Source organism: Thunnus maccoyii, chromosome 1 (genome assembly GCF_910596095.1).
Source record: "Thunnus maccoyii chromosome 1, fThuMac1.1, whole genome shotgun sequence".
Lineage (NCBI taxonomy): Eukaryota > Metazoa > Chordata > Actinopteri > Scombriformes > Scombridae > Thunnus > Thunnus maccoyii.
Window position 1 is genome coordinate 2322704 of NC_056533.1, and position 25512 is coordinate 2348215.

General features: G+C 39.2%; 1 protein-coding gene across 3 annotated transcripts in view; it reads left to right on the top strand.

Annotated features, from left to right (window-relative positions):
• Positions 1 to 25512, top strand: part of LOC121884320 (cell migration inducing hyaluronidase 1) — a 219773-nt gene that overhangs the window by 83231 nt on the left and 111030 nt on the right. For all 3 annotated transcript variants that reach the window (XM_042393113.1, XM_042393190.1, XM_042393271.1), the window contains one exon: positions 16620 to 16792. In XM_042393113.1, coding sequence (XP_042249047.1) covers positions 16708 to 16792 — 85 coding nt within the window. In that variant the 5' untranslated portion in view covers positions 16620 to 16707. The remainder of the gene's footprint in view (positions 1 to 16619; positions 16793 to 25512) is intronic.

Sequence of the window (25512 nt, forward strand, 5' to 3'; positions counted from 1 at the left end):
GTCATACATCAAACAATGATGCGTGTGGTAAGGACACCTCAGGACAAATCTACAAATATTATTGTAAACTACAGTAAAGCCTGAAGATGGGATTCATGTAGGACTGCAGATAAGATTATTGGGGCCGATCTGCCCACCAACCAGGACTTGCTGACCTCCTGAGTCACTACAGAGCACAAAACATCTGCTGTACTAAATGTACACAGTGTAATAAACACATTGTACAACAGTACGTACATACCATATTAAACATTTATTGTGCAAGTCTACGCAGGTTTTATATACTGTTGAAGGACTATAACTACTTTTAGTAGGGATGTGCAGAAGGCCCAGTATTTGTATTTGTATCTGTATTTGTTTCTGTTTTTGTTTTTATCACGCTTTTAATTTTAGAAAATTAAAGTGTTACAATAAGTGTTCATGAAGTGTTCCCATGGGAGCACTTCATTTGTGTCAGTAGTTCAGCTTTATCTCTTGGGAACACCCCCAACTCCGGGAGTGATGTCCAAATTAGGAAATGTGCGTCATGTAGCAGGTGGATGTGACTCCCCTCGTTGAGACCTGCTGATAGATGTAACAGTGGAGCAGAGGAGAAAGACTGAGATAGTGATGTAACTGACCTGTGCGCTGGTATTTAACATTTAACCACATGCTTTTTCTTCCCAAAAACAAATAATTTTTAAGATATTTCTATGAAACAAATATTTGTGAAAAAACCCACTATTTGTGCTTTGCCGAATAATGTATTTGTAATCGGACACACACCCCTAACTTTTAGCATTTGAGTTTTTACTCGTTAACATAGGGCACCACCTCCGTTAGGAGGAAATTAAATATCATTAAATGAATCAGTCTCATAACCAAGAATTGGAATTCTATCCAATACAGGAACCTCTGTCTTCTGCTTGAAGAACACACACAGACAACTTCTTACTGATAAATGAGGACATTCATTTATAGCTAAATGCCTGCCAATAACTGAATAAATGAAGCATTAGTAAGGAATACATAATGAAGAAAATAATCAAACAAATGAATAAAAGATCTTTAAATGGTGAGATAAGCCTTAACTCAGTGGGCAAAAGTGAAATATGTGATTTAACATTAGAGTTATCTATGGGAATTCTTCTTATTCAACATCAACTCTTAATCACAGAAAGATATGGATTATGCCTTCTTGTCGTTGCAGATATGAGACAGTTTCAGCTGACTTCCTAAAGTTGTTGTATAGTGTTGAGTCCTCCGGCACGGCCTAAAGGGAGGTGCGGGCCTGTCTGCCTGCAGGGCTATGCCGTGAAGGAGCCTCAGCTGCCGGTTACGCTCCCAAGCGACTCCAGATGCAGTGGTTCACCCAGCCGATGAGGGCCCAACAGCAGGGTCTACCAGCCGGTTCTGCGGTTTCACTTCAGGGCTGACAGGCAGAGATCCCGGCCGAGGCATCACTGGCACGGTTTTCCAAGGCAGTGACATTTGGGCCGGCGATATGACTTCTGTTGAGTCCTTGTGATTTTGTAGCTGAATGTTGAATAAAATGAATCTGGGTACACTAACTTCTTTAACTAGGCTTGTCAAATAGTTGCAGTTAAATTGGCCAGACAACATAAGAGTTTCCTGAGCTCAGTTTAGGACCAGCTTGCTGAAAAAGTCCGTCAGACCTTTTTTATCAGCTAGCCAAAAAAGGCAGAGTTTTGGGCATGTTTCGGGCATGGAGAATGCGTTTCATGCCACAACCTCTAATGCATATTAATCACTTAGTTCTCAAGAGAAAACGTGGTGAGGACTTAAAATGGCAGCTCCTCCTCTGTAACTAATTTCTCCTGACCCTTAATGAAATCATTTTTGAGTTTTATGTGCAAAGTATTCAGTAAAACACATGGTCTAACAATATTTCAGCATAAATTTGTAACTAACCAGCTGTTAAGATGATTTTCCACACTGCTAACAGCTGCACAGAGTTCAACAAACCCAATTTGATCTTACAATGAAAATTAATAATGCAGACACAACATATTTGTTTACTTAGTTGTTAGAGGGATTTCACTATCCATAGTCAATAGATGGCAGTGTGGAATAAAGAATAAGGCACATAAAACATATTGTGATATGCACACATACTAACATACCATATTAATTGTCTTCAGACAAAAACTACACTTCAGAGTCCAGTCATCTGTTCTCTTTGATCTGACTGCATCCGGCAGTAGCCCAGCCATGTGTTACACTGGTGTGTTTGCTTCTACTGACTTGAGCTATTGTTAGACCATGTGTTTTACTGAATACTTTGCACATACTTTGCACATAAAACTCAAAAATTATTTCATTAAGGGTCAGGAGATATGAGCCACCATTGAACTCCAGTTAAAATAACCAAAGAAGTCATTTAGCGTCTTTGCATCCTGCTGTTACTTCTTTATCTTGTCAGAACATCTATCTCTCCGGAGTTTGAGAGCTCAGCAACCGGTCTGGTCAGCGCCATTCTGTCAACCCCACTGGTATGATGAAAGGGCCAGTACAGAAAATGTACTGTATATGACAAACCACAAACTGTGTGTCTCTAATGATGCATACAGTAGCTGTATGTATCTTCCTGTACATTTGTTCTTGGCTCTGTGCGTAGTAGAAAGTATCATAAAGCTACTGGAAACCAAAGTCAAATTCCATCTATACTTAAACATACTCGGCCAATATAGTTGATTCTGACCCTGTAGTTATAAGATTTAAATTAAAGAAGAGATGTGTAGTAATGCTTTAACAGTAGAGCTTCATGAATATCATGATCATATTATGATTTTCTTTTCAGTAAGAGTCCATCTATGTGATACATAAAGCGAGGATGAGAATGCAGTTCATCATTAGTGATAAAGTGTAATGCACTGTGATTAACAGGGTTTAACTGCTTGAAAGATGAGGTGGGAGCGTACATTACATAATGCCTTCATAATCAAGCATAGACTATAACAGTTGACTGAGCAATATTTTTACAGTTGTAGAAAAGACAAACAGACATTATTTTTATACAGAAGACCTAGTTTGATGTTTAGAACTTGGATTAGATGTTGAATGACAATCTACTGAAGTTGTATGATCAGCAATATCGCTACCGTTTATAGTTTAAAACTAGAGTAGTCAGATATATTACATGAAGAACCTGTAAAAAAGTAAACATGTGCTAATTATTGACATGTGGTAAAGGGGTGTATCATTTTTATCATTTAATGACAGCTACATTTTTCCAACATTTAACTTTTTTTCATCTATCCAATTTGTCCCCCAAACTTTATAAAATAATATGTCACACAGAACATGGATGACATCACAACCAAAATCAGACATCCCTTTCATTGTTATAGTATATAAAATATGATATACATTGGTAGTATTAAGTATGTATAAGTAATTAAGTATAAAATCTAAACTGTACAATAGTTGAATTACTTTTTATTATTATTTACTTAAACATACTGCCAGGCAAATTTGTGAAATATGGCCTTTTGTTTTCTGTTTGCCCAAGGCTAGACTTTGGGTATTTTGTAGTGTGTGTGTGTGTGTGTGTCTGTGTGTGTGTGTGTGTGTGTGTGTGTCTCTTGAAAAGTAGTCTGGATTTGGTTGCAGGAAAATAACATTTGGCCACATACTGAATGTGCTGTCCTCAACCTGATCCAGGTACACTTAACAAGGTTAGCATGAGCATGAAGACATGCGGTGAGACCCAGATGAAAGCACTCTGTCACACAAGAATGCACACACACGCGCACACACACATGCACACACACACACACATACACACACACAAAATTACATGCAGGGTTACCACTGGAGGCACTGGTTGTCATGCTGGTTGCTTTTACACACGCAACAATATACACACATGTATGTAGTATGCCTGCATGCACACACACACATGCTTGCACCACCTCCAAATACCTGTTCGCATGTGTGTTCAGACAGGTCTGTCATCAGAACTGGCTGACTGGCTGCTGAGTGAATCATATTATCCATTGTCACTGCAGGCTTCAGGATATTGTTAATGATATACATATTTTTAGCACTGTGGCCACAGCTGCTATGAGTGTGTCTGTGTTTCAGGGCTGGCCCATGCTTCTTTGGGGCCCTAGCCAGAATTTGACCCCCACCCCATCAACTAACATTAGCAGTAAGTGTGTCCAACTTTTGACTGGTACTGTACTGGTTCATTATCAACAGAAAGAAAAATAACAAGAGAAATAGAATTAAGATTAAAAGTTGCACATGGATGAGTAGACTGGAGCACGTAGGATGAAGGGTTTGTAGACAGCAACATTAACAGCTAATAAATATAAGATGCTGCACTTCAAGTTTGGGGGAAGTGAATATATCAGTCATGTGTACTTGTCTATTCATCTAGTCATTCTTGACAGCAACAGTTTGTAAAACAATCTTAACTCAACATCCACTTACTAAGTTAAATAACTTTTAAGACAACATGGATGCAAAGTCTTTAAAGTGCTCAGAATAATGGAAAGTTTGAAGATCTTCAATGCAATAGCAACTGAGAAAAAATTAATTTGCTGATGAAGACCATGTGATACAGTCAACAGCTGCAGACCAGGAGATTAAGTGGACCTTGGGTTCAGATTGTTTTGTCGATGATGAATCTTATTTTCTACACTACCCTTGCATATTTAATTTTCTAAATTTGTTTCATACTGGATGTATTTACCTCTTTACCACAAAGAGCACTGACCTCTTCACTGACCTATCTTTGGCTGGACCGGTCACAGACCAGCCCTATAATCCTGAATGTCTGTCACCGACTGACTGACCCAACACTGGGCGACCGGCCCAGTGTTGGAGTTTCCTCATTGGCCATTGCTCTTTCAAAATGAATCGGCGTGTATCTATTACATCCTCAGGGGGCGTTTACAGTGGAGCACAGCTCACTCTCAGCAGGACTGAGAATGAGCGCAGTCCCGAAATAAGTTTTAAAAAAACACATTTCCTGACCGAAGCATCTCACACAGAGGCTCCCATGCTGACAGGAGCACCAACCCGCAGATACAAAGAGATATGACAGATCTATTTTGGTAGCCTGCACAGCAGCTAGCAGCTAGTTAGCATGGCTAACATCATTAGCATAGCCATGCCATTCTGTGTGTAGCCCATAGACTGTATAAAAATAAGGTGTAGCCACAGTGTTTATAGTTTAACAGCACAAAAACTGAGTACAAATGAGTACTTTGACTTCCAACTTGCCTGTAATGACATTTTTAGCATAGTAAAAAATAAACCCAGTGCTCACTAGTGGAAAAATTATGTAACGGAAACACTGTTTCTAAATGATCTCAAACATATCTTTGGGATTTCTGTTCTCCCATTGCTTGTAACATATTAGCTGACATATATGCTTATACAGACACATCTGTGATAAGATAATATCAGCTTATGTATCAGTGGAGCTCGGAGCTCTTTTGCACCTTGCTCAGGAATAGAAATATTTATCCAACACCTGAGAGACCAGAGATGAATCTCAGGCATCGGTGCTTCCAGCTTGTTCAGCCATGAGTGAAACACAGTTGGCAGTGTTTCATGAGAGGGAAGCCGGTGAGGGATCATGTTCTTATTGCTGCAGCAGAGACTCCTGCTGGTTGTTAGGCAGCTTTTTTGGAGGATATAGTGTGTAATTACATGTAGGTTACACCCTTCTGGTGAAGCTTATTGGCAGGTGAAATAAGGTGGACCACTGCGAGCCACGGAGATAGTATCTACATGTCATCAGATAGGATTTCTGACTTCCAACTTCAAGTGGAATGCAGTATAAGCTTATCAAAATCTTCAGCAGTGGTGTGTTATTCCTGAGGCAGCAATGGGATTGGCTTCCTGTAGACGAGACAGAGATCAAAACATTTATTCAGACAAAAATGTACTTGGAAAAAGTAAGTGTGTATGTGGTGTCAGCAGATTTTATTCACCTCCATATGGCCGGTGTTTAGCTAGTCCTCAGCCAGAGCTGCTGTTAATGCTACTAACAGAGCTCCACCCAACACTTTGTTCTCCCCCAGAGGTATATTATTACATGCTATTCATGGACTCAGTGCTGCTTCGGCAAGAGATTAATTGTAAGTTTTTGTTACCGTGTCCTCCACCCTTAGTTAACTTGCTGGCAAATGTGTGTGTGTGTGTGTGTCACTGTATGTGTGGCAGGCAGTGTAGTTCAGCAAGGAAAGTAGCAATTTCTCTCAGAAGTTCATTTTTAGGATGTGTGTTAGGGAGTGTTGTCAGAGCAGTGCCAGCTTGTGTTCAAAATTTCACAGTCACTCTGAGCTCATAAAACGTCCAATAACCAGCAGGGCTTGGAAGCCACATGAACACATAAGCTACCGTATGGCTTCAGCTCTGTGAATGTGGAAGAGTGAATGAATGTGAATGTTGAAATGGACCTCACAATGTTTCTTTACACCAAAGTTATACTGAAGAATTACACATGACACAAACAGAGATTTCCTACCTGAGTGTGTGTGTGTGTTGGAGTAGTCTCTCAGTCAGGTAGCTTGAGGGCTGAAGGTGAAAGGCTGATGATGTGAATGGGAGGTTATCTGTCCCTGCTGGCAGTATGAACCCCCTGCTGTGGAGAGCGGATATTCATCCACAGGAAAGCCAATGTCATGATTAAAGGCTGTTATCCTAAGCCCAGTCTATTCTATTGTCAGCCATATCCAGCCCAGAAGCAATTGCTGAATGGCCCAGCAAGCTTAAATTAAACAATAGTAAGTAATAGCAATGTTATTATGTAGCCTAAATAGTTACAGCATTGTGGCCGTGGTCTAAAATCTGTAAGCACTCAGGAAACAAAACCAGCGTGAGTAACATATGCCGCCTGTCACTACAGGAGTCAACCGGGGATGTGAGTCACGCAAGTGCAGGTGGATCCGCCATCTTGGATAGCTAGGTATGGTGACGTCAATGTACGTCCACTAAAAGTGCTTGTTTTTTCCACTGAAATAAAGAGTTGTAGGTAAAAGAGTTGACTTGTTGCAGGAAGACAACAGTGGAAACCTAAGTGAGAGTATGGGAGAGGAGTGTCAGGAAGAGTTTGTTGTGTTGGAGTACAGAATTCTGTTTGGGTCAGATATGTAACCAAAAATATTTTTCCTATTTAAAAAGTGAAACAATAAACATTGCTATTTTTTTTTTACTACATTCATTTGCATTTATTTAAAATTTGTCATTACCAAAAGCTTAAAAAAAAAAAGGTTTTTAAATAGGCTGCTGAAAATGTCTGGCCCATTTACATTTCCAGGTTTTATAATCTGGCCCAATTGAATTTGTAATTGAATAGCTCTGTCCTAAGCTCTTCAGACTGTGGTCATGTCCTTGCTCATTGCTCATGCATGTAAATTTAAAAACTTGTGTGTCAAAAACCTTTCCATCCACACTGAAACACAAGAATAATACAAAAAGGATTCAACACCTTTTTCCTTCTCTTTTAGTTGGCATAAGAAGTAAATCATGCATTGCTTCCAGCATGAAGTGTTAGGGAGTGTGCTGCTTTGACTGACTTGGCTAGAGATAACAGATCATCCATTCTGCCCGGACTCTTATGATCACTTACTTGAGACTTCAGTACAGCTGAAAACACAATACAGGTGTTGACATTGACTCATCTTTCTGGCTGTGGTTTCAGAGTACTAACTGTAGCTAACAGTAACTGCTGGGCTGCTGAATTGAGACCTTTCAGTCTTTCATTTAAATATAATTTATACTCATGTCAGTGATAACACATGGACTGTGTTATCTTAGTCTGTTACTGCAAAGTATTTTATAGAGATATTTTTACTATACTTTTGTTTACTATGATAGAACATTAAGAAAACCAGTAAATAATCACAGCTGGAAGCAATGGATTTTGGGCAATGTACTCAAAAATAACTGAAAAAAACCCAATTAAATAGTTGATCATTTTTTTGTTGACTGACGAATTGATCAACTACAATATTGTCTTAAACTATAAATAAAAAGTAAAAATAATATTAAACAAATGTTACAGATACCTTCTGGTGACTAGCAAGTGAAAACTCTCTGGGGATGGAGGCAGGGTCATGTGCCATGGAGGCTGCTGACCTGAGTACGTGTAAAATCCTGGTCATGGCCCCAGAAATAATCAAGGTGGGAAGGCCAGACCAGAAAAAAAGATCTAACTGTATGCATCTCAATCACTAACCACAAGCTTTGACCTGGCTGACTGTCTTACTGACTGTCCGTCTTGCCAGCTGGCAGCTCCATATCATGTTGACAGGCCTACTGAGGAAAAGTGGCTGCGTGGTCTACTGACTGGCTGCCAGCGCTGCGGTATCACTGCTCAGTAAAAATCATTTGAACACTTAGAATTCAAGAAAGTCAAGACAGAACAAGCTTTTATTATTAATAATGCATGAATGCTTCTCTTAAGTGGCTCCTGCCAGTACTCACGTGTGTGTGATCTGTGTGTGACAGCGAGAGTGCATTCGATTAGCAGATGAAATACTTCACACTCTTTTTGAACACGAGCTTGTGGACACTCCTCGGTGTCATCTGTGCTGGACTACGCATCCTTGGCTTTTCTGTCACGAATTGATTCACATGACAATAAGAGAAATAAAGCAGCCACCTCATGAAACGGTCAAACAATGTGGTGAGGGTGGAGTTTTGGTCATGGGTAAATAAGAAAAACCTTAGCTAAAATAAAAAAATATCCTTCCCGACACAAAAACATTTTGGCATGAGTGCAGAATGGAACCTGTTAGTGTTGAAATCAGATGCATCTGTTCATCCACCACCCAAAGCTACACAGCCTGACTTTCCTCCAGCCTGGTTCAATGTGAAACTTGTGCTGATTCTTGTTATGAATCCTTTACGTAATCCTCTCCTGGGTGGGAAACATATTTCTCACATGCATGGAACATCAATGGCTATGTTTAAATGCACACCAGTAATGCAGTCATAATACGATTAAAGCAGTAACACTAATAAGGTGGCGCCCATGCAGACATTGTACTTTGATTAATACAATTCTACTCTTTGTTGCAGTAAGCAAAACTGCAGTAATGGACATCCAACTATTAGAGTTTTCACTGCATTTGCAGAAAACACATTAATCCAACTGCCTGATGATGCATGCCAAAGATATTTTGTTGATAGGATTCTCCCCTCCTTTATGAACTCTCTAGGTTATCGACAAACGCCCTGTGCTCCAGGCAGTAGTAATGGTTAGGAAGAGTAGTTGCTACCTTGGTAGTGTCTAATGGGAATCCAAATAAATAAATATGAAATTACAGAGTGGCAAATCTTTCTTTGAGAAAACCTCAAAGATTAGAAAGATAGAGGTTTGAGATATAGCGACATAGTGTGATGATGAAGGGGCATCTTCTGCCAAGAAAAGAGCAAGAGCCCCAAAACAACATATATTTACATTCAAGTTACAGAAGCCCTCTGGTGGTGGTAGTAATGATGACGGGAGCAAAGGAGGACAGGGTTTTCCCTAGATTTTTTTTGAGACAAAGATGGCAAAGGCTGGAGAACATACATGCGTGTCCACGGTTTGTGCGCATACATTTAGAATGTTGTGCCCTCAAGTGAAAAAAATTATGATTTGACAGACAAAAGTGTCCGTAGGGATTTAAATTCTATACCAAAATGGAACAAAAAGATGAAAAATAAAGGTTGTAATAAATGAAAGTGTTGATATTGCAGTCCTGGGATGATATGCTTATCTTCTGATTCAGTACTATCACAATACTTGGGTGCCAATTCGGAACTATTTTCAGTCTCTTGCTCCACTGTGTGCCAAACCATTGACTGGTGTCCTTACTCCACTGAATTACAACATGAAAAATAACTGGTCACAGCCTTTTTATTTTAAAAAGTTTACTGCATTAATTAATTAATTAAATAATCTAAAAGAATCTTACAGTCTCCTGCCTGTATGAGAATAACAAACTGAGGGGAAGGCGGTTATTAACTGTGTTATTAACAGGCTTGTTGGCCATTAATGGGGCTCCACAGCTAGGAAATAGGAATTTGAATGACTAGCAAAGGAGTTGACTGACAGGCATCCACTTGTCAATTTTATGTCCTCTATCTGGGTTGTGATGGTAACAAGCAAAGTACAGTAGCCTTTACATCCGTCTTCCTAGCCATGTCCTCCAGGGAGATCCTAAGACATCCCATGACCCCAGAGCAGACAGGATATGTAATCCCCCTGGGTGTGTTCTGGGTCTTCCCCGGGGGTCTCCTCCCAGTTGGACATGCCTGGAATACCTCCAAAAGGTACAACTGCCAAGCACAGATATTGTAGATGGTGAAAATTTGAAAAACCTTGACACTGGATATAATCTGGGGATTTGCAAAATCATCCAATTGACATTGTAAATATGACTGAGAGGTGTTATTAGTGCACACTGTCATACAGTCACTCCTCAAAGGCATTCATGGTGTTGCACTCAGTTGTATACACAAAAAATGGTGGACATAGTTGTGTGAAGAACAGCCACTTGCTGCATAAAGTTGGCCCGATTGTGAGTTTGTATGTTTTGGAAAGTTACAAAACCTGTCTGACCCAGACAGATGCTGCTTTAAAGGCTGTTAGAAAATGCAAAAAGCACTTGCTTGAAACACACTGAAGCCTTAAGCTTCCAATCAGTTGTGGAAGTCCTAGGATGGAAGGGCTAGAGGCTATCACAGATCATACTTTCCTCTTGCCCCTCATGATGTTTTAATTTGTTTCCGTTGTTCTGTTTCCTTTGTAGCATATTAAGCCGTAGTCAGCACCCAGACCCTCAGGAGTGGTTCTGGCCTTTTGTGGGTTTTGCTACCTACCCAAAACCTCTCCCAGGTATCTGTTTAACTGATGGACATCAGTGCAAATTTGCAGCTGTAGAGAGAAGCTTCTGAGGGACTCACATCTGGATATCTCAATGGACTAAAATGATTTTAAGTTTAAAGTTTATTGTAATCAACATTTGGCCAGGTAATATTTTGATTATTAGTGGTCCTTTTCAGGTTTCCATGATTAAATGAGCAGTGTTTTACAATAGTGATCAAAGGTGTAGTATATTCCTCTGAGGCAGCATTGCAGACTGTGAGTCAGGAACACATGCACCAAACCAGTTTTCACTGCCAAGTCAGGAGCCTTTTGGTCCTGAGAAGGAAACATGTGAGCCCTCTCATGAGACAATCTCACTCATTATGCATCAATGGGAATACAAACATGCGTACTTTGAACAGCCCCGTAATCACTCTCACACTCCACACACTTCCACACCAACAGATGTGCTGATCACTCTAGTTCCTCAAGGAATTTAGAGAATCTAGATCCTGCAGTCGCTTAAATACATACAGTCTAACAATCACTTCAGTGAAGGTTCAAAGTGTTCCACAATAAATGCAGCAAAGCATTTCTTATTTGAACAGCTTTTTATACATAGAATCACCCTAAAGATATATCCACCAATGACTTGACTTTGATGGCACAAAACAAATGTGATATCTGAATTTGTTCTTATTCTTTCAGGATCACCATGCAGGATGTTGCCATGTCTTTGCCATGTTGAGGTGCTGACGATGACGAGTCTTCTAACTGTGTCCTATTTGCTTCTTTCCTTCATTAGGAAACTGGAGAAATGGAACATTTACTCATATTCTTGTGTTTTTAGATTTGTCAGCTGGTAGCATAGTTTTCAACTGAATAAACACTGATGCACAAGTTTGTTCTGCTATCTCTTGTCTTGTGTTCACAGAATGCACAGTTATGACAGTGTTTTTTTTTTTATAACATGGCAGTGTTTTTAACAACTGAACAGAAAGGTGTGTCTTTCTTATTTAATCTGACACTAGATTTCAAGGACAGATGCATTTCCAGTCTGCCTAACACAAATCTGGTGGATCAGATATGCTTAAAATTTAACCCAGTGGCAAGAATGAGCTGAGGACCCCATTTGATCCCCTGATCTTCACACTGTCTGTGGAGAGCAGTACACACAGTAGAATACAAATGAATACAAATCATCTTAACCCTTTAATAGCCACCCTTTTTATAGAATTTTTGCCTATTTGGCACACCGAAATGGAAAAGCTTATAACAGAAGAACTGTAAGGCCACGACTTCATTTGACAAGTGACATCTTCTAGTTTTTGGAAATATACCTTCTACATCTTATCAACCTGTATATTAATCCAGACCTCTAGGCCTATTTTATGGGAGCTAGAGAGTTTTTAGTTTGTGGTGTCACTGGTGTCCCCAAACCTCTCCAATCATCTCCAATTGGCCACATTGTGCCAATTGCTTTTACTCATTACTGCGTGATGCTACTGCTTACAACTGGCTTAAGCGGGTCGCTGGTGACCCGGTGGATGTTAAGAGGTTAATTATATTTTGCCAAGAGCCCCAGAGACCTACTACTCCTATCCCGGAATATTGCCTTGCCCTGGGTTTGCTTTATATTGGTTATGTTTTGGTTATTTGATTAAATGCAGCTTTATTTGGGAATACGCATAACCAAAATAACAACCACATTTAGGCTCCTCTACATAGCCATTTCAGGTGGTTTTAGTGGTACATATTCCTAAACAAATGTTCTATTAATCATATTAAATTTTTATGATTATTATTATTTAATTTATTCTATATTAATAATGTATGAATAATTATTAATTAATCATGATAAAGCCAAAATGGTGTAGACCTGGCGCTTTAGGGCCCCCTGGGGGTCTGGGGACCTGATGCAATTGCCACTTTGCCTGGAAGGTAATCCAGCCTGGCATACAGTTGTCTATGTCAGCCACAACTGCAAACTGGAGTGTACTCTTTCTGATTTAGTATCTACATCAGCTATGTATGGAGTAGTGCTGTGACTGAACAGAACCAGTGTAGACACCGGCGGGGATCTGCAGCTGTGGTGTGTTTTTGCTCGTGTGAGTCACACATCTTATAATAACCTCAAATTTCTTGCTCAAGTTGAAAACTTTTCAACTTGTGCACATGTATCCTAACCTGAAAATCTGCTGCTGAAAAACCTGCATCCATTCGGTTCTGTTTGCAAGTCCTACCTCTAAAGCAAATTTCACTGTGCTGTAGCAGCACTCACCACATTTTCTATGGACTGGAGGAGAATGATTACAGAATGCTGCTGCTCACATACTTTGATGTCAGGTATCCACAGTCGTCTTAATTTAATTTGATCTGATTCAGTTTCAAGGACTCTATAATTTGTTGTTGAGTTAGTTTGTCTATGCTGTTCATGGAGTAGCCAAATAATGGTGCTATGTAAAATATATAATGAGAGCAATCATCTCAGTGGGATTACTTCTAATGAATGAAAGTATTGTGTAATTAAACTACTTCCCATTTTCACTCACCGTGATTTCCACACGGCAATTAAATCATTAAATCTGTAGTACCTACAACTGTGAGAAGTCACATATAAGCTAAAATGGACACTTTGCTAGCAAAAAGGAATGGAATGTCTCACTTTCTTTTGTTGCAGATTAGGGAATAATCTGCTGCCAGACAAGATAATCATACGATTCCAATATGCTGAGGAGATTACCTGGGAGAAATGTTTACCAGTGATTACTATACAGTGACCTGCGTGTGTACACACTTTCCAGATTGACTGCAGAGCATATGCACACATTGCATCCATAAACAGCAGACAGCTGGACAGAGATAAGTGTGTTGGCAAGAATTACAGAGAGACAAGCAGCATTAGCAGCACAAAGTATAGCAAACAAACAGAATGAAAAATAACAGTGTGCCAGGCTCATTAATGTGTGAACAGTGTATGTGTACATGCATGGTACTGTAAATAGGCCAGCATACTATAGCTGACTGCACCAAGAAACTCCCACAAACTCTGTCACCCCAAGTCAAACAGCGAGCTAATTGCATGATAAAATAAATGATGATTAATTATTATAGAGTTCCTTTATGCCCGCAGCCTCTCACTGAGCTCTCCACATGGCAGCATGAGCTAATTAAATCTAATCAAAGCTAATGTTGGATGCTGCACAGTTTACAGCGATTCAGCCAATTTTCTGGAGGTCATGCAGTGGTAAGAGAATCTCCACAAGGCAGAACTACCTTTAGATGAATTAATCTGCTGTAAACATCGTTTGTCATTACAGTAAATGAGTAATTAGAAATGCAAAATGTCACAGCATATTTTACAGATTTATTTATGAAGCTGTGGTAAGAAGAACTTCCAGGCGCTGCTGCTAGCGTGGCAGCCAGACAGTGACTGTCCAGACTCTTCACTCATGATGGCTTCTCTGAAAAGCAGCCTATTTAAAAACCAGGTTGTGGTCTGGGCCACTTGGATTCTATATGAATATGTAGTACTGTGGTGACATAATTGCAGATGCACATGCATTTGGGTTGTTTGTCCAAAAAGGTCTGATGATCAGTGTTTCCCATGCTCAGCGTGTTTGTGTGCACATTAATGCATGACATTGTCTTCTAGTGAATTCTAGTGAATGTTTTGAGCAGCTTTAGAAAAACCTCAACCTTATCAATGACTGCAGGGATGTAGTCAAGACCACTTAGTTAAGTCAGAGATGAATCCAAGTCAGAGCAGTTTTGAGATTGATTTCAAATGGGGTCGATTCCATGTCAAGACCACGTCCAAAAAAAAAACAATAGTGCCCATTCTATTAGGGGTGTGCCCGAATACAAATACATTATTCAGCAAAGCACAAATAGTGGGTTTTTTGTTTGGTTTTTTTTTGGTTTTTTACAAATATTTGTTTTTATACAAATATTTAAAGAATTATTTGTTTTCGGGGGGAAAAAAACCATGTCAAATACCAACTTGCAGGTCGGTTACATCACTATCTCAGTCTCTCTCCTCTGCTACACTGTTAAATCTATCAGCAGGTCTCAACGAGGGGAGTCACATCCACCTGCTACATGACGCACATTTCCTCATATGGACATCAGTCCTGGTGTTGGGGGTGTTCCCCTTAGATAAAGCTGAGCTACTGACACACTTCCTACTCCATAACCTGTTGTTCCCCTTCTCCTTTCCACAAAGTTACGTTGCAAAAATAGGCAATAAATGAAAAGCGCAAAGCAATAATTGCCTTTGAAGTTCTTCCCTACACGTTACACGCTGTACTGTCTCTGTGTTGGTGTACAAATAGGCAGAGTTCTGTCTGCAATGAGGTGATGAGTAAAGTTTTAGCTCAGTAGTCAGCACAGTCATCTATGATCTGGGAGACTCCAGTTTCAGACCTGGTGTGAGGACCTCCTTCATAAGGTAGTTTATTCATGAACACTTATTGTAACACTTTAATTTTCTAAAATTAAAAGCGTAATAAAAACAAAAACAGGATTTTTAAGCATCTTTCCTCTTTTATTCGAATACAAATACAGATGCAAATACAAATACTCTCTGCACATCCCTACATTCTATGTCCTTCATCCTGTTGTCTTCCTGTTTTTCATTGTGAGAGTCACTTAAAAGTTTGAAATGTGATAGCAACAGGAACTTAAATTTGCCTAAAATGTTGCATTATTTGTCATTATAACAGAGAAATAAAATATGTCTATGAGCATATTAAAAACAGAATGTTTTACACAATGGTACAAGTATGAGGGTACAACTATGCATTTTATGCATGTGAGAAAATGTGCATAAAACTACACATCTAAAAGGAGGATGATGGTTGTTGTAAATACCATGGAACATTAGCATTGCCTGCTCTTGTACATGACAGTGAAGAACAGTGCAGATTATATTAATGAATTCTGTATCTCTAAGACTCACAGCAGAACAGCCTTTTCAGTCTGCAACCTGTGACACTGGGAAGTGCAAAACACACAACTAGACTCCCATTATGTGAACAAAGACTCTAAAATACTGGACAGACAGAGACCAGAGTCCTTAGACCAAGACCAGACTCTAGTACCACATCTTTGTCACAGAGTACAGTGCAGAGGCAAAGTGTAGCACAGGATTACATCACCAATGTGCGTCCAAATATGAAAATCAAGAATCGCAAAGACATTTTCTGACATTTCTGTTTAGCTTTATTCTGCTATCTTATATCTTCTTGCTAAGATCATAGTATAATTTTAGTGTTGTTACTGTTCTGGCAACTCTGAAACAGATGACCCTTTGTCCATCACAGATTGCTTTCAAATTATATGGTTACCAGTAACTAAAGGTAGTTACAGGTCACTGACAAACAAAGTCAAAGTTGAAACTGATTAAACTTTGAAACCCATCGGCATGTCAGAAATGTGCAAAGCATTTCTGCTGCTAATCTTGTGTAGATGGGCTGAGGCCAGATATCAAATAATAACAGTGCATTTGGATTTCATCTTTTCTTCATATATCAGTGCCGTGCATCTTTAGTAAACCAGTATTATGTTGCTATTGTTCAGTCTGCATCTGTACACACAGTAAGGATCTGCTGTCCAAAACTCTTTGAAGATAAAGCTAAACCGCACAATTAAAGCTGGTGTTTTGAAAGACTCCTCTAGTGTGCTACATGGCTGTCCAGAAATGTGACAGACCTCCTGCCATGCTTGTACTCCAGGGAGTCTTTAGAATCACCTAGTTGTACATGTCATGCTGACTCTTCTGCTTTTCAATTTGATGTTCTAGGTGCTTTGGTGACTTCCTGCTGTGAACTTGGCACTTCCAACTCCGAAGCCCACTGGGAGGTCTGAAGCAACCTTTGAAGGCCTCTGGTATGAAGTTGGTCAGCAGCAGGCTTAGAGAGATGAAGACATGTGTCCTGTTTCTGGCAGCTCTGCTGCTCCCCAGCATCCAAGCAGGTGAGTTAGGAACAGTGTTTTTTTACTGATCTTTATTTTCACAGAAATGGTGGACTGAGGACACTTGTTTTGCTATTTTACACTGACATCAAATACTATTATTGTCAATACAGCAAGTTCATCAGTCAGTTATTAGATTCTACCACCCTATACATCACTGTAATATCAAACTGATTCTCATTATTCAATGTACAGATTTCAGGATGTTGTTTGTGAAATGAATGAAAAAGAATGCAGCTAAATCAGACATGAATGATATGGGTCAGGTGATTGATAAAACTGAACCTCGGAATTATGTAACCTTGACAAATCTAATATTTTTGAGGTAAATGAGATTGGAAAGAATACTGTCACTTTCAAACATACGTGATTTTAAAGTCAGTCACCTTGTCACGTCCCTGGGAATGCACAGTGACATCTGCCAGACAAAGAGCTTCTCTCCAGAGACTGATAGTGAAGTCGAAGGTCTGTTTCAGAATATAGTACATATAGTTTCTCCTCAAGAATCCAGCTTGTCAGGTCAGTGTGCCTGTTTGATTGACAGCTTAGTGTTCAGTCTTACAGCCCCCGTTAAAAAGCTCTGATCTTTAATAGGATTTATTGATAACAATAAAAAGACAAACATAATGGTGGTGCTGTCCTTAAATGGATGTTTGTACTATGTGACTGAGTGGATGTGGACCACTAAGATAAGGCTGATGGCTGCATTCTGCTTCCTTCCTCTCTCCAGTCAGCTCTCTATTGCCTGTCACACTTTATCCTGGCTTGTTATTTTCTGTCTGACTCATCACCGTACATTATTTTAGTCAGAAATCTGCAGTGGAGTGTACTCAAATGTAGCGCATGTAGCATCTGCTCCAATATGTAAACAAACAGTAGCTGTTGAGAACCATGATGGATTAGTCCCACAAACACCCTGAATGCATCACAACCCTGTAGCCTTCAGAGAGACTGAGATTACTTTTACGTGGAGTACATAATATATTCATATGTGTATGACACTCTGTCAGAAACATATATGAAATGCAAAATAAGGGCGGGAAGTTTTTATTGATATCATACCAATATACCTTACCGATTCCTGATCAATTTTCTGTGGAAAAAAAGCGTGCCTACACAGGGTTTCAGTATCAATGCAACTGTTTTAATATCTCCACTGTTTATTAATACCCTTGCATGCTGATGAATATATGAAACATAACTGATAGATAAGATACATGCAACCAAAGTCACTGAATTAAGTAATGAATTCATTAATCGTTGTCCAAAGCTCTGAACAGGCGCAGGGTTTTTGAGGTGAAACAGACAGAGCATTGAGTTATTTTCTTCTTATTTTCTTTTTCTCACCTCAGAGTTAGTTTAGGCTGTTTAATGCTGCGGTGTGTGTTGGCCAGCGGTCTCATTTGTTACTGCTGATCGCTGTCAGTGTAGAAAGTTCACACTATAGGTCATGTTCTTCTTGCAAAGGTGATTATCCGCATGCAAACTAGCTATTAAAGGGTTGATTAACCCAAATTACAATAAAAACAGCATGAAAGCTTATATTTAACCTTGGAAACTTGGACAAATCTTAACTTAATGTCCACTAACTAGCCTTTTCCAGAGCTTTTCACCACATCTCATGGTCTCATCTCATGGAATACTGTGAGATGCCGTTGAAAAGGTTAGTAAGTGGACATGGATTTGGACTTTTTTGTCAAAAACATATTTACTTACCTATGTAACGGAGGTGAATGGCGTTTAGTTTGTGGTGCTCAGAGCCTTGACACTCAAGGAATTCATCATCAGTGTCTGTTTCCAGAAGCAGTGTCCCAGTTATTCTGGATAATCCACAGAACACACTGTTTTCAGAGGGACTGTTTCTTTGGTTAAAAGTAGTTCCAGTGAAAACTAATCAGTAAGTAATCACTAATCACTGATCTTCCATGCTGTGAGCACCACAAGCCCATTTCCGTTCCAATACTGTCTCCTAAAAATTAATTAAAACTGTCAATTTGCAACAGCAAATACATTTCGAAACAAACATCATGCCGCCCAAATTACGTTCACTGATGACATATTTTATTTGTTTTCCCACAATATCCACTCATATAAAGCATGATTAACGTTCTTAAGCTCTGTTCAGACAGAACACAAAGCAAATTTTTGCCTTGAGTTACTAGTGTGAGTTTGACTACTGGACCATTTGTGTTTGTTTGCCCCAAACAGCCAAAATACATTACTGAACATTAGCTGTAAGCTAGCTGTAAGCTAGCTGGCAACAGACACACCAGCCATGTCTGTAAGAGTGTGTCTGTGTGTTTGTGGTGAGTTCAGCCTCTTTCTGTTATTTCCCTCCAGTCTCTCTCCTTTTTTTCCCCCTCTTTTCTCTGTACGTTTATGAGGTAAACACATAAAGCCCCATGATATGTGCAAATTCTTCTCTCAAGCTGAAACATTTTTAACTGGCGACTTTGCATTGACTTTGTATGTAATCACCCTGCGTGAACTCAACTCAAAGCACTTTGTTAGGGTTAAGGAAAGGTGGTAGTCTCGGTTAAATATTAAAAAAGTCAACAGTGACCTGAAGTACACAGGATGTGTTAATATTATCAACATTTAAACAACATGTTTCCCTAACCTGAAACAGAGGAAACACCCTGGATGCAACACAATTCTAAGATGGGGGGAGTCTTGATAAAACTGATAAATAACCATTAGTGTTTCTAATTCTGCCATGAAGAAATACATAAAGTATAATTAAAGTCTAAGGTCCTGTCATCGGTCATTTTAAATGTGTGTGTGTAACTCTGTGCAGCAGACTTAATCTTCTGTCAGTGATGCATGTATCATGACTGATGGACATGTTCAGGGTTTTTTTATGCACTATGGCTCATGGGCTGCTTTTATGCATAATTATCGTATGTGGATTTGGTGTCAGATCACCAATTTTTAAACAACCGGTGCATGCGGTGTTGCTACTGGAGTTAGCCTCCTGACAGCACATTCAGCTCAGCAGCCTCTCTCATCATTTCTGTGATGCGTTAAAGCCGAATATTCCCTCTGTCTATCAGCATGCAGTGAAGACTTTGCTGCCCTTCCCCACGACACCGCATTGTGAAACAAGTTTCTCCACAAACACCCTCACATAGCATTTTTTCCACAATGACATATTAGTCACAACAGGCCTGAATTTCCAACTAAGTGATTAGCTCAGTTAGTTAAGTGGGGTTTTTTTTTTTCTCTTTGTAATATTTGGTATTAGATACAGTCTCTTTCTCTCGTCCTCCTGAAGCTGTCCATGGCTCTGCAACTTGCATGCACTACAAGAACACAGCACTTCCTCCAATGGAAACATGTTGCTACTGAACATAATCCAGGCAGCAACATGTTTCCCTGAAAACACATTTAGCAAAACATATTGGTAGTATATAAACATAATTTCTCTCTGTGTCTGTGTGATACCATGAGCAGAGTCATACTAGCTAACATGATCTCAACACAATCCAGTCTCATATCAAAATGTGTAATAGCTACGTTGGTCCACAACGCAAAACATATTAGTTTTACAACAACGGCTCTAAAATTGTGAGATGCCTACACTTTTTTTTTGGCCTTTTATTTTCTATTGACCTGTGTCCACATCACGTGACTGACAACTTTCTGTCTGTAAAAACAAACACATTCCTTTTATTCTCAGAGGAAAATGCAATATTTTAAGATAGTTTCAGCATTAAAATGGGTTTTGATTTGAACATTTTTAGTGAGCAATATGCATTTTATTTTCATAATTTTCATTCAGTGAATGTATATGATGTTTAGTTTGTCAGGCTTTCTATCTTTGCTTTAGTGGTTGTAATGGATGCTGCTGAAACATTGTATTTGTGTTGTGCAGTTATCTGAGCTGTTATGTTCTTTCAAGGGATGAATTGAATCTGAAATCCAGATTTGAAGCTTTGCAATTGGCTGACCGGGGGACCCGCCCAGAAGTTTTTCCCTCACTGTTACCATATCAAGGTTTTCTTTTAATAATGTCTTTAACATTTCTCAACAAAAATTTTTTTAGAGCTGTTATTGTGGAACTAATATGTTTTGCGATGTGGACCAACATAGCTGTTACATATTTTGATGTGAGACTGGGTTGCTCAGCAGTAGACTGTGGTGTTGCAAGCCACACAGCAGCACTTTTACAAACTTCTCTCCTAATTAGCAAATGTATGCATGAAAATAAATACAACTAAAAACATCAATACATTCACTTTTTTTGTAATAAGCTAGCATGACATAAAGCAAAAACAGAAAGAATACAGAGCAAAGAGAATGAACTCCTTCCCAGGGAAAAGTCCAGAAGAGGAAGCAGAGCTACTGTAGTGGAAGTGCATCACATAAAATACAGTTCATAAAATAAAATGTTGCTAATTGGTATACTTCCTGTTAAAGTTACTCTTAAAATTTCCTCCCCAGGCGTAATAGTATTTTAGGGACTGCAGAGATGATCATTTAAAACTAGGACAAATAAAACTGGAACTATTTGCATGACTGCATGTGAGAAAAGAGAAAAAATAGTGTGTTGGGTTTTTTTTGTTGTTTGTTTTTTTGTAACTTGGATGAATTGACCTGTTAAATTAATCGATATAATAGCTACAATTAAGCTGTAATGTAACATCAGCATCAACGATGTGTTATAAGCATAGAGTAGCAGTGATGCACAGTGTTCACCTGCAGTGTCACCACCATCGGCTTATGGATTCTCTGCTGAGGAGGTGTTGAACAGTACTAATCCCTGAGAGACAGTGCTGACATAGACAGACAGGCAGACAGAGCTGGTGTGAGGGATGCCTTCACTGACCCGAACAGCAGGACTGGTTCACTCAGGAACTTTGTATCCTTTAACCAATGCTTTGGGTCAAACCAAAACCTCTCTGGCATGCACTGAAATTTAAGCAAATATCAGTCAAACTTATGCATATAAACACATTTCAGGCTTATGTGTCATATGGGAAAGCAGAAATCTTCTTCTGGCAGTCTTGCAAACAGCAAGGCCACAACTGATCCTGGCCCTGTTCTGTGTGTTTGTGTGTTTGTGTGCGTTTGAAGAATAGTGCTCAAGGCATTAGAAAAAAGTTCCTCCACTATAAACTTAACACATATCCCTTCTTCTCTCTCAGCGGCTCTTTTTATTGCAGCTTTATTGCGACTGCAAACAGGCTTTTAGAGCTGTAAGCAAATCTTTCTAATCACAACCACAAGAGTGTCTCAATCTCAGGCAGATTGGCTTTTTATTTGAGGTTAAGTCACAGGGCCACATCTCAATGAACAAGCTCAAACACAAAGTGACATCATAATAAAGAGCATGATTGGATGAATAATATGAGATTTGAGAATGAATTTTGAATATGAGTTTTCATGTGACTTTATCTTGGTTTTCTCTGGCCAGGTGTAAAACAATAATGATGCTCCTTTATGGGTTTAGAAAAATTGTCTCAACTTTTCTGCTCATAAAACTTTCAAAACCTATAAGTTTTTGCAGAAAAAAAGATGCATAGTCTTCATCTGACAGCAACACCAGGGTCTTTAGGTTTTAGCTGTTTTTAGGTAAAGTTATCTGCTGCACAGAAATAGATGATTGGAATAAATAGAAAAACTGTGTAGTTAGCTTTAGATGCAGGAACAGCCATGAAAACACAAAGACAAGAGCTCAAACCTGATGCTGGGATCAGTCTACATGACATTTGTGTCTGTGGAGATTGCACTACATCAGTTCAGGTGATCAAAATGACTTAAATTCCTGCCATTACTGGGCTTTGAGATGAGGCAGACAGCAGGTTAAACCCTGGCCAAGCTTGCAGTCTTTCATGATCTGCAGGACTTGTAGAAGTAACGGAGCAGGAGGGGTCTGAGACAGACTGCCAGGAGCAGGAGTGTTAACAACAATGAAGAGTCATGAATGAAATTATAGAAATTGTCAAAGTTCGTGAGAAAAGCCAAAAGAATTCTGACATGGTAATTATTTCATCAACATATCACAAGGCTTCCAAGACATAGAATAAATTGGTTGGGATATAATGACAGTTTTTACCCGACACCATACATCTGTTGGATCTGATCACTATGAGGCTGATATTGTTTACTTTGATCCTGGCATAAATTTGTTCCAGTAGAATCCCAAATCCCAAAATCCACACTGGCCACACTTTGACTGGCACTTTGACTGGAGAGGAATCATTAAAAAGGAACTGCACACTAAATTACTTTTTTTTGGTACCATACACATAATCACATAGCTGGCTGGCATCCCTTGTTGGCATGGGTCATCTTTCCAGCAATACAGAGATTGTGTGTAAAAACTGCATTTCTGCTCAACATTAGCTTGTATGTGCTTGCTTGGGTTTGAAAGTTCAGTTCAGTTGAATTCTCTGGCCCCTCCCTAACCATGACATCATAGACAAGAGTTCTAATTTTCTATATCAGCTGCAACACCAAGTATAACTAGCAGGCTAACTGTAGCCTCAGTTTGTGCTAAAGTCAGCAGGCTAACATGCTCACTATGACATTAACATGCTAATGTTTAGCAGGTGTAATATTTATCTTGTTCACCAACTTAGTTTAGCATCTTAGCATGCTAACATTTGCTAATAAACACTAAAAACAAAGTACAGCTGAGGCTGATGGGAATGTCATTAGTTTTGCAGGTATTCAGTCATAAACCAAAGAATTGGACACATAGTTTGACCTGATGATGGTGTCAGATGAAAAGTCAGGGAATCACTTAAGTTATTACAATTCACCCTGAGAGAACATGAATGTTGGTACAGTTTTTCATGGTGACCCATCCAGTATTTGTTGAGATATTTCAGTCCGAACCAGGGGCCAGATGCATCAAACTCTGTGTAGATTCATGACTAAAACTGTGTGTACTCACTAAGCCAGAAATATGCATACATATTCTTTTCATCAGATTTATAAAGTCATGTGTGCGCATGGTTCTGTTTTATAAATCTCAGTCATCGAGGAACTGGATGCATGTGCATGAGCCTCATTTCCACTCCCACAATTAACCATAAATGGATGAAGACGCCCTGAACCAGCTGTTTTCATATCAATTCACAGCCTGCTCCACCAGTCTGTTCAGCTGTCAATGAAACAAACGGAAAAGAAGTGCAGTTTCACAGATTGTGTTGCACCAGTGAGGTTCTCCAACAGCAGAACAGCCGTCATTACGCGCAACCATTACGTGCGGCTCTTTATATGGTCTATATCATAATATATATCATCATATAGCGCTCATATCTAAACCGACTTTACGTGTCATGTGCAGGAAATGGCGTATGCATGGTTTTTGTGCGTACGTATCGTTTATGCATCTGGCCCCCCCGATGGTCCGACAGACAGGTGCTTCCATTCATAGTCATTCTGCTCACGTGGCTATAAACACCATAGCTAAAGCTGCTGCCTGCACTGTGTTTGATTTGCTTTGCAATTATATCACATGAAAGTTTAATGATCCCTGTCATGGGGAAATTGAGCCATTAAAAAGCAAACAATGATAGAATACATCAAAGATAATTCAGAAAAGCAAATGAGGATGATGTATAGTTAATGTAAAGAGGATCCTCATATTCAGACTCATTAAGAAAATGTAAATGAAAATGTGTAAAAGGTCTGAATAAGACAACTGTTAAGCAGGTTCCAGTTCATTAACAAATGTGTTGTTAAGACAAATTTGTTTTGTTTAGACGGTGTATGCTATCAGTTCATTTCCTCTATATTTGACTCATCACGGTGTACTTGCAACACATTTCATTAGAACACAAGTGCAGCAGTGTTCAGACCTCCAATTCCAGCTCTTTCAAGTGTGTTCAGCACTGGCTAAAAGTAGCACAACATTCCTGTTCTTTCTTTGTCTTTTTTGAATGAAAGGACAATGCAATGATATGATATTCTTGGAATGCATGACCAAGAATGCATGACTTTGGGTCTCTGTTATACAGTTCATTGATTGAGTCATTGATTGGTTTTGATTTGTTGATTTTACCAAGTATGTATTGGTTTTCATGCACAACATACCTACAAAACCTGAGCAAATAGAAGTCAGGGGCTGTTGTAGTAGACTGCACACAGAGAGAGGAAAACCAGCATCTGTGTTTATCCGACTCGTAGGAAAAACACACTTAGGAATGTTTTAAATAACCAACAGACTGTGAAGAATAAGACACATTTATCAAGTGACTTACTCCTACTGACATTGAAGTGTAAGAGAAACATGATTTATCACATGTATGCACAGAAGGAATAGCCAATCAATGATTCAGTACATCATGACTGGTTGTGATGGTTCATTTCCTTTGTTTCTTCCCCCCCCTCATGGTCAGCTGTTAAATACTGTTTAGATGCTTGTTTTTTGCAGCTTTATGACCAATTAAATTTCCTCTTAATTTGTACTCCAGTTAAATTGATGATTTAGGTTTTAATGGATTCAACACCCAGATTGGCTCTTTGCAGATGATCATGTAGATTTGTTGATATTTCATTTTGTTTACTGGAGCCATAGTTGTTGTTTTGTAATATTTCTTCTTGTCTTAATGCTGGTTATGTCTTTTCTCACTTTTGGCTCCACCATTATGAAATTTACTATACAAAGAATATGAAGCCACAATAGGCCCCGTGTTGTCAGTATCCCTTCAGATGTGAGCTCCAGTATTTTTGGAGTGGTCCATTGAGAACAGGGCAAGTACACTCAA